Source organism: Crocodylus siamensis, chromosome 11 (assembly GCF_052110815.1).
Source record: "Crocodylus siamensis isolate JL-2025a chromosome 11, ASM5211081v1, whole genome shotgun sequence".
Lineage (NCBI taxonomy): Eukaryota > Metazoa > Chordata > Crocodylia > Crocodylidae > Crocodylus > Crocodylus siamensis.
The window spans coordinates 48183285-48196933 of record NC_143405.1 but is presented as its reverse complement, the minus strand read 5'-3'; the positions used below and the strand labels follow the sequence as shown (position 1 = coordinate 48196933).

Sequence of the window (13649 nt, the reverse complement as noted above, 5' to 3'; positions counted from 1 at the left end):
GGGGAGTAGTTTATATCCCCTCCCCACCGCCTCATAGGACAAGGGACACCAAGGGCTCAGCAAACACATGGAAGTGTAGATGTCACCCACCTGGTGTCCTATGCTTCCTGCCTCAGTCTTCTTAATCCTCACCTCTTCCATGTTCTGACCTCCCACTGTTCTTCTGTCCTACACTCATCCCTGTTTGTTTATTCCCCTCCCCATATCTGTCCTTGCTGCAGCCCCAGCCCCCTCTCCCTATATCCCCCTCCCCTTCCTGAAATCCTGTGCTTGTAGGAGATACGGTTGGAAATCCTGTGAGCACCTGTTGAATTTTCTGCTGCAGATGGATTACGTTTCCCTACTGAAAAATACCTCAAGTCCCTTTGAAAGAGGCTCTTGTCTATTTGTATTCTTTCAGTTTTTCTCTTGCTGGTCAGATCCAAACCAGTATTCAGAAGGTCCCGTGGAGACATCCAACCTCTTTGAAACCTCTCTAGATGGCCCAAAACCTTTGAATGCTCTTGTTAATGATGCTTCTGCAACAGGGAAGAGGGTTCCAGCCACCAGCTGGGAGAGATATCAAGCAATGGGGCATGAGCAGAGCCATAGCTTGATGTCCCGCTTCTGCACCTCTTCCCCTTGAGACAGGCTCATGTCAGGGGGTGTGACAGAGTGGGAATTTCTTACTCAAAATGCCCCTTTATCTGAAACTCTAACCCTGCCCTCCACACTCACAAAACACCAACGATCAGGACAAGCCTAATTATGTGGGTTTGGGGAACTTAGGAAAATTGACCTTCAAACAGAAAGGTGTCTACACCATCACATAGCAGGACTGGCATCCCACTAGGATGGCAAGATCTCCAGGTTGTTCCCACCCCGCCACTGCACTCAAGGTAGCGCAGTTCTGCACTGGCTGGGATTTGTTGTATTTTCCCTTTACGGTAGTTTATTAGCTTCTCTCTTTTCTATTCTTTCTGTACAGTCTGATGACATTGGCAAATGACGCCCCCAAACGCACCACATTCATAAAACATAACTTTATTATTAGTTGCAGTATACATTGTGTTCCTTTCAGAATGTTAAGCTTGAACACATTATTCCCACTGAAAATATGTGTATGTATGTGTTTGTGTATATATATATGTGTGTATATATACGTGTGTATGTATATATATATATATATATATATATATATTTTTTTTTTTTAACTGGAGTACAGTCAAACAAAAGACAGGCTCAGAAATTACTTGGAAAAATAAGTGTGATCTCAACAAATTTATGCTGGCAGAGTGGCCAATATAAAAAGAGCAAGCTAAATAGAAAACCAGGTGGATAATACATTGAGGATATGGTCGTTTGGTGCTATGCGCAGTATGGGTGGTGGTATCTACAATAGTTACAGACTACTATTGCTGTCATAAATGCACCCTATTCTCAAAGGCAGACTTGCCCCTGTTTATTTCAGCACAGCAATCTGGAAGTTCGTAAGGCCAGCAGTGCTCCTCAGAAACGGTGCACGCTATTTGAAAATAAAGTATTATATTCCCATAAGTGGCAGTGCTGCCTGCTGCCAGCCAAGTCCCCCGTGAAGGGATTTCCTATGTGATGTGTCTGTGTAAACCAGTTTGGATATGTGACAATGGCTCATCTAAAGATCACAAATTGAAAGGTTGAGGCTCAGATCCCCAGCTGATATAGAGAAGATCACTGCAACCCAAGGGATCTTAGAGAACCTCTGATGATTTACACCCAGGTGTCTGATTGTTTTAAACCCTGATTTGCACCACCTGAGGGTTTGGTCCTTTGCCACCGGATTTAAGGGTGAGCTGTGAGAAAGATGTTAATCTAAGTCTGTTAGAAACTAGCCTTCGTGCTTCAGCTGGGTCTCCCAGTTGCAGTTTCCATTTAATCTGGGGTTTGTTTAACGTCCAGTGCAGCATCTTCAGCCCATGGGACATTGCTGAGTTTAGCTGGACAGATTTTTTTTTTAAATCTCTTGATCATCATTTTTTCTTCTCTAGTGCTTCAGAGCTCAGGAGGACCAGCCTGAAGAACACTTTTTTAAAGACACTAACCACAGACCTTCCTTTGGCTACATCCAGGGTCTTGGGAGCAGCAGGACTCCGACCTTGATGGTATATAGTTCCCTTTTCTTTTAAGTGCTTATCCCTTTAGGGAGAGACTTCAAAGTGCTCAGCACTGCTCCCACTGAAGTCAACAGTAAAACTCCTCTGTACTTCCATGGGAGTGGATCTGTGCTAATACCAAGTGCTTTGGCAAATCTCCTCCCCTCTTAAATCTCTTCTTTTTATTTATAAATGACTTCTGCTACTCCCCATCTTGCCTGAACATCTGTTACCCTTGGCTCACACCAAAGGTCCCTACAAGCCTAAGAGGTAGGCAGAGTTTCCCACCTCTCCATTTTCACTTGTTCTACCCAGCTCATGGCAACTGTCAGGGGAACCTACTCTTAGTGGAAAGATGTCCTAACAAATCAATACAATGGAGCAGGTGGGGCAGTAGAAGAGCTGGGGGTAGCAGTTGATTGTAAGAGCTGGGCAAGGATTTGAATTCAAATGCAGCTGAGCTGGTGAGAACTACAACCATCTCTTCTTTGGCAGGCAGGGAGCCACAAGCATACACATGCCAGAGCTGGTCTGTCGAAATCAGAATATCTGACTGGATCTACTAAACAGCTACACTGACAAAGCTGTGTGTCCACTGCCTTCTCACATTCACATACTCACTAGAGGACAGATCAGACCTAATTAAAGTTAGTCTGATTGTTATTGCACAAGGTTTGCTTTCCTGATTCCTGCCACGAGCTGGCTCCGAAAGGTGAAACTGAAGCAGTATGGGTGTGATGCCTATAAGCCACTGATCCTATTGTGAAGATGTTGAGGTGAAAAATGCCCCCATCTTTCCTCCAGGCAAGAGGCAGAGGGTAGGCAGCAAGGGAAACCATGGTGACTCCAGCTTCTGTGAAATGCCCATTTCAGGAGGCTGTTTCCCTACTATCGTGGAAGCTATTGTTTTTCTCTGGGTTTAAATCCTTTCCCCTCTCCTTCCAGAACGCCTGTTGCAACGCACAAGGCATGAGAGGGATAAGTTGAATTCCTTCCTTTTGGAGCTCTAGCTATTGCACTCGGGCAGAGGTCTGTTAGTAATTAGGGCTTTGCTCCAAGGGGAAGCACTCCAGCAGCACACCACCGGTGTAATTATATTATACTGGTATAATGCCTGAGGCGGACATGCCCTGTGACCTTATCTCCAAATGAGAGAGTCTTCACAGGATCTATCTATCATCTAATATGAGAGTCTGATGGATCTGGAAGCTTTCCTGTGAATGGCTGTCCCCTGTGACGGATTCAGCAGCGCCGATCTGGCCTGGGCATGGTGGTATGGGTAGTCCTAGTATTGCAGTGCACATATCTGGCTATCCAGCGGTGGACTGCGAGGATGCACACTGCTCATTCCCCTCCCACCAGGTGCTTTGAGCTTGGGTCTCTAGCATTTTTCAAGCCATTCTCCAACTGATGAGGGAAGACACCAGATCCTTCCTGTAAAACTATGGTGAGAAGAGTGGACCTTGGTGGGTCAACACTCCTCTGGCCATGGTGGAAACAAAACAGGATTCTCCCTCCTTCTTTAAACTCTGCTCCTTTCCTTCTCCACAGCTCCAAGCTGCCTATAAGCATAGAATATATATTATATCAATAGTTTCTCTTAAATAAATCTTTGACTTTACGTCTTAAGTATCAGTAGCACAAGCAATTAATTAAAAAAGTAACCCCTAAGACTATTTACAGAGAAGTTCATCTCGCAGAGGGGAGACGTAGTTGGAAGTAGTCTGATTTTGAATGTGCTTTGTAGTTTTTTAAGTATCTTTTCTGGCATTACATTAGTCCTCTCCCTCCTTCAGTGCTGCCACAGTGCTGGAAATTAAAGACCTGTTAAACATGCTTTTCTAAAGTGCAAACTTGAAGGGTGGGGGGTCAGTATGTACTCCCTATTATGTGTGAATAGAGGTGATGCTTAAATCAGTCAGACCTTGAAAGAAGCCTTTCACCTTCAAGGGCCGAAGGATTCCACTCGGCCTCAGCACCTGCCACCTCCCATATGCTCCTTGCTAACTCACCAGTCTTCGCCTCTCAAGGACAAGGACTTTTTATACAGCGTATGCTAGGACTGAGGGGACAGGGAAGCAACTGTCCATGGCTGGCATAGAAATTGTACAAAATGGAAGATGTTGAACTAGTGACGTTCCAAAGATTATTGCAGTGTAAATACACCCTTGGTACATCAGGGATCCCAGGGTGAACAAAGAAGAGGGGCAATAGATTGATTGTGGGGGGAGGGAATGGGGGAAGGCTTCTTTAGTGTAATGCCCAGCCTGGAAAGTTTATAATGGGGGCTCCCACTGCTACAGCCTCCCTTGCTCATTTAGGACAATCGCCTCTCTAAATGACGGGAGTGTCCCTCCTGCACTATTCAGAGAAAAACATTCCAGGAGTCCCTCTGATCTACATCTTCTCCAAAAGAGACTTTTTTTTTTAAAGAAAAGCTTCCATCCCCAGAAGATCCCCGTGACCACTTAGCAGGTATCAAGATGGTTACTCTTAAGTGTGGCTGGATTCTTCAGCAGCTGCGACCTTCTGACCGATCCACGTCAGTATTTCTTTAAAGACAGCAGTGCTGACTTCAGGCAGCTCTTTGTGGAGAGCATGATAGGCCTCATCATACACCTATAGTCAGGGAAAGAACAGATATTAAAACCATATACATCCAGAATAACACAGCCCTGAGGCCTCACTGGCCAGCACCACAGTCCCAATGTGCCCTGGTCACACGTTGTCTGTATCTCTGTGTTTCTTAAATACAGCAAGGGAGGGCCTCAGGTTGAACTGCACTGAGTTTTGTAAAGTGCCTCCTAATCTCCATTCGTGTGTGTGGTGTTCTAATTCCTTATGTTTCTTTAATACTTTTCCCTATTGCAGCGTGAAAAATTCACACAAGGTGCAGAAAGGCTGAGAAGGGCATCTGAGTGTGGGTTTCCGATCTGAGAGGTCTTCAGAGATGCTGAGCCCATGGAGCTCTCGCTGACAGCAAGAGCAGTTGGGAGGGCTCAGCACCTTTGAAAGAAACTGGATTCCAGGTGTCCCCAGGCAGGCCTTCAATTAGGGGCTGCTTGTGAGAAGTGGGGCCAATGTGGGAGAAAGAGTGAAATGAAAATAGGGTTTTGTCAGGATGTAGAAAAAATAAATACAGATTAAAAATAGAGTGAAATCTTTTTTAACCTTTCAGTTCTAGTAATTTTAGCAGTGGGGAACCTATTCAGAGTGAAGCACGCTGGCGATGCTGCTGCTGTGCCTTTAAGTCAAGTTCTCCGTCATGGAGGGCCGCGCCCAGAGAGTGGTGGTGGATGGGTCATTTTCAGCCTGGAGGGACGTGGGCAGTGGGGTCCCCCAGGGCTCGGTCCTCGGGCCCGCACTGTTCAACATCTTCATCAGAGACTTGGATGAGGGGGTAAAAAGCACCCTGTTCAAATTTACTGATGACACTAAGATGTGGGGGGAAGTGGGCACGCTAGAAGGGAGTAATAGGCTACAATTGGACCTAGACAGGTTACAGGGGTGGGCAGATGAGAACAGGATGGGATTCAACACTGACAAGTGCAAGGTGCTGCACCTGGGGAGGAAGAACCGGCACCATACCTACAGGCTGGGAAACTCCCTTCTCGTCAGTACAGAGGCAGAAAAGGATCTTGGAGTCATCACTGATGCCAAGATGAACATGGGCCGGCAGTGTGGGGAGGCAGGCAGGAAGGCCAACCACACCCTGTCATGCATCCACAGATGCATCTCGAGCAGGTCCAAAGAGGTGATCCTCCCCCTCCATGCAGCACTGGTCAGGCCACAGCTGGAGTACTGCGTCCAGTTCTGGGTGCCGCACTTCAAGAGGGATGTGGACAACATGGAGAGGGTCCAGAGAGCCACCCACATGATCAGGGGGAGCAGGGCAGGCCCTACGAGGAGAGGCTACGGGACCTGAACCTGTTCAGCCTCCACAAGAGAAGGCTGAGGGGGGATCTTGTGGCCTGTTACAAACTAGTCAGGGGGGATCAGCAGGCATTGGGGGAGTCCCTGTTCCCCCAAGCACTGCCAGGAGTGACTAGAAATAATGGTCACAAGCTGGCAGAGGGTAAATTCAGATTAGACATCAGGAAGCGCTACTTCACTGTCAGGGCGGCTAGGGTCTGGAACCAACTTCCAAGCGAAGTGGTGCTGGCTCCTACCCTGGGGTCTTTAAGACAAGGCTAGACAATCACCTTGCTGGGGTCATTTGACCCCATGCTCTTTCCTGCCATCACAGGGGGTCGGACTTGATGATCTGCTCAGGCCCCTTCTGACCCTCCCAACTATGAAACTATGGAAAGGCTCCCTTGGAAGGCTGCTTTTGTGCATTATTTATAGGTGAGCTAGTATCTAACTGCTTGGCAATATCTGGTCAAATGCATTCAAGCTCTCCCTCTCACATTAAGTCAGTTGAATTCCATGCATGGGATAAAAGGAACTGGACTTCTTTTGATCTGAAAAAAATGAAGTAAGCCCACTTCCTACCCTGCTTTCCATGCTCAGAGCACAAAGACCAACCTCCCATCTCTGCTACTCTTACTACTGCCTGTTCTTCCACCCCACAGCGCCCATTCCTTCACCCTCAGCACATCCAATATGTTTGTGTCTCCCTCCATCCTGGCTCCCATGTGCTCCCCACCTCACTGTCTTTTCCCATGTTCCTCTATACTCTTTTCTGCCCATCTGTTGCTACACCTGGCCCCAGCTTACCTACCACTCATTGGTTGCTCCCTCTTTCCTCCATGTCCCTCATTTATTCCCACACTCTCCCTTAGGCTGCTGTCTGCCTATCCTGTGCACTTTCTATTTCTTCCTCCCCTTCCCTCAATCCCCAGTGGCAATCAACAGTCCCCCACTGTTTAATCCCTCCTTATTCCCACCCCTGACATCTGCTCTTCCAGCTGCCTGCCCCTACGACTTCCATCTCTGCCCTTTGCTGCTTCATTCCTTTTGCTGCAAATGGAGTGGTGTTAATGCCACTGAATTATCATCATCATCACAGTGACTGTGTCCCCAGCACCTCATCCTAACCATGCAGAACATCCTGTTGCCTCCTGCCCTTTAGCCAGGGAACTGCAACCGTCTACGTCCTTCCCCCTAGTAAGCCCTGCATTCTCCTTCTTTTCATTCCCATGCAGAGTATCTCCAACATGTGGAGAAGCTCATGGGTCTTTTCTGAGGGCTGCTTTCATCATTTGAGCAGTGGTTGCGAATGTTTGCACAGCTCCATCCCAAGCAGCCAAAATCTAGTGAGGCAACCCAAGCAGTGGCAAGAAGTATTAATCATGCCCTTGGAGCTATGCCACAATGGGGGATGTTTCCACCATCCCAGGTGTGATTTTACTCCTTTAATGCCCAGTGTAGCCAGTTATTTTTCTGAGGACAAAAGCTTTTTGCTTGGTCTCCCCATCTCCTTTTCAGGCTCATTCATGTGCTAACAATTGCTTAATCAGCTGTGTGCTCTTGCCAAATGAGCAGATGTGAAATGGCTTTTGTTTTGTTGTGCTCTGGAAAGGCCTGTTTGTACCTTTATGCAATGGGGCGTGAGGTGGGGTTGGCACTAAAGCAGCCTTCATTGTTTACACATTTTCAGGGTCACTGGTTACCTGGATAAGAGTCCATCCTAGAATATGCCAAGTACCAGAGGAGTTGAGAGTACCCAGCACATCCCAGGTTGAGGAATATGTGACTTCCATGCTCCCTCCCTCAGTGCTAACTTCTGGGCTGAATGGAGCTCCCTCAAAGCCTCAGAGCAGGGGTAGGCAACGTTTTTTGACCAGAGTGCCAAAAACCCCACAATGTCTACCTCGGGAGGTGCCAGACTGCCAACATGCTGGAGCCTGGAGCAGCTGTTTGCAGCCTCCCAGCTGCAGCTGGCCCATGGAGCTTGCAGCCTCCCAGCCACCTGCTGGGAGCAGCCTGGGCTCCATGGCTGGCAGCAGCTGCTTAGAGCCCAGGCTGGCGGTGGTGTGCCGAGCAAGATGGCCTTGGGTGCCATGCTCGGCACGTGTGCCAGGGGTTACTGACCCCTGCCTTAGGCCATGGTGACTAAAGCAGAGGCCAACACTAGCAATACAACTCCTTCCCAGAGAAAAATGCAAGCTGACCTTGAGTGTTTTGTCCTGGCTCAGCACTGTGTCCATCAAGAGATAGGATCCTTTGATGTCACAGAGCTTGTCGGGTGAGCCATGCAGCACCAAGATTGGCAGGGTCAATTTGGGCAGGGCCCGCTCTATTCTGGCAATGGCATTCATCAGCTGGATGACGAAGGAGACTTTCATTCCTCCATGGTGGACCAGGGGATCAGATGTGTAAGATTCAACCTGTTGGGAAGAAATCATTTAAGATCATCAATGGTCTACTTGAAAAATCTGAGGCAGGAGGTGTGTGTTGAATCTCTTTTTCCCTTCTCTGAGCTTTTTAGTGGTTTTCCATTCTCTGAGGGCCAATTGTGCCATTTCCCCTGTTAAGGCCTCTGCTGGAACAGCCATTGCCCCCAGGATTTCATGCAACTGCAGACTCTAGATTCATTGCTTGTGCCAGTGGAAATGTTGAGAAACCAAATATACTTCTGCAAGCAAGTGAGCAGTATCAGCTATTGACTATTCTCATGGGAGCTTCCTTTTGCATTCATTTGTGCTGCCCTTCCTGCAGACAGTCCATCCCATCTGCGCTAATGCAGAGATATTATATGTCTATGATACCACCAGCCCCTAGGTCCCCATTCTGCTCTGGTGCACAGTTTTTGAGGGGCCTTGCATAAGTGAGTACACCTCTCTATGTCTCAATTTCCCTGTTTGCAAGATGGAGGTAAATGTACTTCCCCATCCTGCAGGAGGCCTATGTAAGTCCTGTTTATAAAATATTATGGTGATTAGAAGCTCTATATTGGTGCTAAGCATGCACATATGGAGACACTGCCTGCAAGGACAACAGCTCCTAACTGACCTTGCTCTCCTCACTCCAGTGGAAGCCATTCTGCTCAAGATGGAGTGCTGCATGATGGGCTCTGAAGTCTCCAATGGCAACCCCTCTGTATGAAGGTGGCTTCAATCTTCATACTTTATGCAAGCTAGTAGAGGTGCACCAATACATTGGTCCGTATTGTATTGGCACCGATAAAAGGAAAATTGACGTTATCGGCAATTGGCTTTTTTTGGCCGATGTGGCTGATAATGTCACTGATAAATGTCACGTGCCTGCCACAGCTGCAGCATGCATGCAGCCAGAAGTGCAGCCCAACAGCTTGGAGATCAGCATCTACCAGTAAGTCTGTGTGGGGGAAGAGGTGTATGTGTGGGTGGGTGCAGATTGTGGCCCCCATGGTGAGCGAGGGAGTGGGGCTGGGGCAGGCATTGCCCAGTAGAAGTGGGGCAGGGTGTAGGACAGAGACGTGGGTGGCTCATCCAGGGGCAGCTCCCACTGCTGCGTGCACCCCAGAGAAGGGACATAAGGGGCACGTGCCCCCCCCAGATTTGTGAATGGGGTGAGGGCAGGCTGCCTGCTGTGTGCTTGGGGCTGGGGCTGTGTCAGCTTCTTCCTGGTGTGGGGGGTCTGGGCTGGGGCTGCGCTCGGAGTGGATGGGGACAGGGTGAGGAGTAGGATGGGGTTACAGGGTGACTGTAGCCCACCCTGTCCCCCATGCCACTGGTACCTGCCCCAAGCACAGCCCTGGCTCAGCCCCCCCACTGAGAAGAGGTCAGCACAGCCCCTGGCTCCAAGTGCACAGCCTGCCCTTGCCCCACACATGCCCCCCATCCCTTCCCTGGGGTGCGCACAATGATGGAAGCTGCCCCCTGAGCCACCTGCAGCTCTGTCCTGTACCATGCCCTGGCTGGGCAGCGCCTGCCCCTGCTCCAGCCTCACTCTGTCCCTTACCACAGGGGCCTGGATCTGCCCGTCCCGCCCCCCAGACTTAATAGCTGGATGTTGCTCTCCAAGCTGCCGAGCTGCCTATCAATCAGTGGATTGGTATCAGCTGATATGGCTGGTTAATAATCGGCCGTTGGTATCAGCCAAAAAAATCTTTATTGGTGCACCCCTACCGGCTAGGTGTGGTCTTGGCCTCTTGGCCAGTTGGTATGGAGACCCCAGGGTTGGGCAATATTTATATTAATTTAAACAATGGCATAAGGTGCTGAGAGGCAAAAATGTATATCAGTATTTCACTTGCAAATTCATATCCTCCTCTTGCAGGCTGGCTAAGAGTGGAGAGCCAGCAATCCTAGGTTGCTAGGAATGGCTAGTTACTGCATCATGCAAAGCTACAGTAAATATTTGTACACTGTACATGGAGAAATGAGTTTCTGCGGCCTACGCGCGCGTTACCATCTCAATATTTGCCAGTTAGCTCCAATTACAGGTTGGTCCCTGCCACAGCAGCTATTCCTCTAAAATCTCATTGGGCTTTCACATAACATCATTATTTTTAGGTTAACAGAATGAAGCCTCGGCTTTATCCTCACAGGCAACAGAGACTCTTCAAAAGTGAGTCCCCTTGGCAGGATGCTGGAGCCCCTACTTTGTGTGGGAATGAGGGATTGTGAGACTGCCTGCGAGGCAGTCCCCCATTAGCTTTCACTTAGCTGGGAGCTTTGGAACAGACTCGCTCGTTAAAGTTGACAAGCATTAGACCGTGAAGCAAAATGCATTGACTGGGGGCTGATGTATCCTTCTAAAAACCTACAGGTAACAAAGACGGTGGTGCTATTGGAAGAGGTTTCAAACAAGTGGGAAGGGGGTGTGCAAGATTCATGGTCCACTGACATGGCTCTCCCTGGTGGGAAGTGCAGGTGGGACCTGAGGTGCCTGCAGCAGTGACGCTGCACTCCTCGGGGCTGTCCGGGAGAGTGGATTTAGGTGCTGAATATTCACACCGCCAGAGCACTACATGAGGGAGCAGAGTGCTCAGAAGCGTTTAACTTCTGGAACACCAAGCACATCTAATTTTGTCGCCCCTCTTTCTAGCAGCTGGACATTGCCCAATATATTTTTACCCAATCTGTTGAACTTTTTGTTTGCAATTTAAACTCTACCCATTTCCTCTCAGGCTACTTCAGATCAGACCACTGTTAGATCTCAAAGCCCTTGTGATTGCATCTGTCACAGGAACTGAATCCAAAGATTAGAACTGGCACATGATGGATTTTCTGCTTCCACCTGGAAGTCCCCTGCTGTGGATTCCCTTCCCACAGGGGAAGTCTCCTATGGACATAGCCCCAAGCCCAGTGTATGCGCTGGGGGAAAGAGATGGGCAGGATAGAAGTCACTATAGCAGCCCCCACTGGTGGTGGATGATGGTCAAATGGAGATCACTACCAGCTGACGGAGGTCCATGCGGGCCCCTAAGGTGCTCTAGTCTTTCCCAGCATATACAGAGGAACAGGAAGCTCAAACTGGCTGGTTGCCTCCTGGTCCCATGCTCTGTTTTCCCCAGGGCAGAAAAGAATTTACCATCAGGCGTCCATAACCGACTCTGTATGTATTCCTTGACTAAGCTCAGACCCATAAGCTATCCTACCAAGGAGATGTTAGAGGGAGGAACAGGAAACAAAAATTGTCTTCAGATGAAGAACCTTCTGCCTCTGCAGTTCCAACAGCTCAGACAGGAACCAGAGACTTAGCTGGAGAGAGAACTGTTACTCCGAGCTCTGATGCTCACTAAGTTTGGGCTCTGGTTGACCACTGTAAGGAGCAAGCTCCAGAGGCAGTTCCCTCTATCCCATATAAGAGGTGACCCTTGAAAATTAGGAATATTGACTACCATGAGACTTTAGTGGTGTTTTGGGACCCCCACTTCCAACATGTTGCTGTTTTGAGACCCCCTCTGTAAATGTGTGGGTTTATATTTCTCTTTACTAGAAATTAAAATTAAGGGCACAGTAAAAAAGACTCCAAAGTAAGGGGTAATTATTGGTGAGAAGTCTAATACACTCTCATCCCAATAGGTCAAGCATGGGAAGTCTGAGCACATCTCTACCAACACGCATGAGCTCACGTGTCTGTACAGACAGGGGCCTGGAACGTGCCTGTAAGAATCCACTGGTGGTGAAATCCTGGTTGAAACTACACAATCACCGCCCAAACCTGGATCCTGAACTCCTGGAAGCAACAGGAAATGACGCTTCTGAGCACTCTGCTCCCTCATGTAGTGCTCTGGCAGTGTGAATATTCAGCACCTAAATCCACTCTCCCGGACAGCCCCGAGGGGTGCAGCATCACTGCTGCAGGCACCTCAGGTCCCACCTGCACTTCCCACCAGGGAGAGCCATGTCAGTGGACCATGAATCTTGCACAGTCCCATCCCACTTGTTTGAAACCTCTTCCCTTTTCTTAAAGCTGTCTGTAACCCATGAAGTTACCTGAATTTAGAAAGAGCTGTCCTGGGATTGTGCTCCTGGAAAAGGCACACTTTGACTTCTGGAACACCAAGCACATCCAATTTTGTTGCCCCTCTTTCTAGCAGCTGGGCATCGCCCAATATATTTTTACCCAAACCGTTGAACTTTTTGTTTGCAATTTAAACAAAAGGCATAGGGTTCCTTCGGCTACTTAGCAACTGGCTTCAGCCTAATCTGTGATTTATTTCTTTGGAGCTGTGTTGCAGTGCTGCACTAAGGCAACACAGCTTTGAGGTGGTTTTCTTTTTTTTTTTTCCATTTCACTGAAGGCAATAGAAGGAGGACTCAGGCTGGGGGAATCAAGCAGGGTGGGGGGCAGGATTGACAGATGTTACTTACACATGGAATAAAATAATACAGAGAAATTTATATGAGGTGTCCCCCCCCCATATAATGCCATAAACACCAAGAAATGGCCTAATGGGCTTCTTTCCTTTTTTTTAAACAACAGGGAATTTTTAGCTACTAAGCAGCAGACCAATCTTTTGTGTGGATGGAAAAAAATAATACCCAAAGAACAATCAACATGGTGAGAGGGATAAAAACAACTAATGGATGACAATCATTATCCCAGTTGTTAAAGGTCTGTACATGGAGTGAGTGTACAGCACAGGTTTCTCCTGGTGAAAGGAGGATAAATAGATGAGGAAGAAGGATGGGGATTTATCTCCCGTCTTCAAAAGAAGCAGCATCTCCACTTTGCAGCAAGGCAGGTTGGGATGGCACAGGAGAAGGCAGCTCAAAGACCTGCTATCTGTAACATCTGGTGGGCTGAGGGTTAGCTGTAGGGAGGGTGAAGAGAAGTTCAGTTGACCTTTAAGGTTCTCCAACACCAGTGATGTAGATGGGATCTGGTAGAGATGAAGCAGAAGCTTGCAGCAACCCCTGTATGTGAGGCCCCCTGTGACTGGGGGATGCCTTATGGAGGGGGGCTTGTGTGGGGAGGCACTTTTTGGGGTGAGGGGTTGCCGTGCCATTCAAGTTGTGCCTGTGGGAGGTTGTGCCTTGTGCAGTGGGCTGCCTTCCCACAGAAAGCGTGCCCAGTGAGGGGAGCCACCCTGCCATGAAGGGCATGCTACGTATGTGGGGGGCCCCATGGGGGAATGCCCTGCTCTGTGAGTTGAACCCT

At 48.6% G+C, this 13649-nt stretch overlaps 1 protein-coding gene across 7 annotated transcripts in view; it reads right to left on the bottom strand.

The window, feature by feature from the left end:
* Window positions 1–1015: 1015 nt before the first annotated feature.
* MGLL (monoglyceride lipase) overlaps window positions 1016–13649 on the bottom strand; it is a 100956-nt gene continuing 88322 nt past the window's right edge. For all 7 annotated transcript variants that reach the window (XM_090021592.1, XM_090021591.1, XM_090021586.1 and 4 more), the window contains 2 exons: window positions 8228–8443; window positions 1016–4730 (listed from right to left, as the gene is read on the bottom strand). In XM_090021592.1, coding sequence (XP_089877718.1) covers window positions 4605–4730; window positions 8228–8443 — 342 coding nt within the window. In that variant the 3' untranslated portion in view covers window positions 1016–4604. The remainder of the gene's footprint in view (window positions 4731–8227; window positions 8444–13649) is intronic.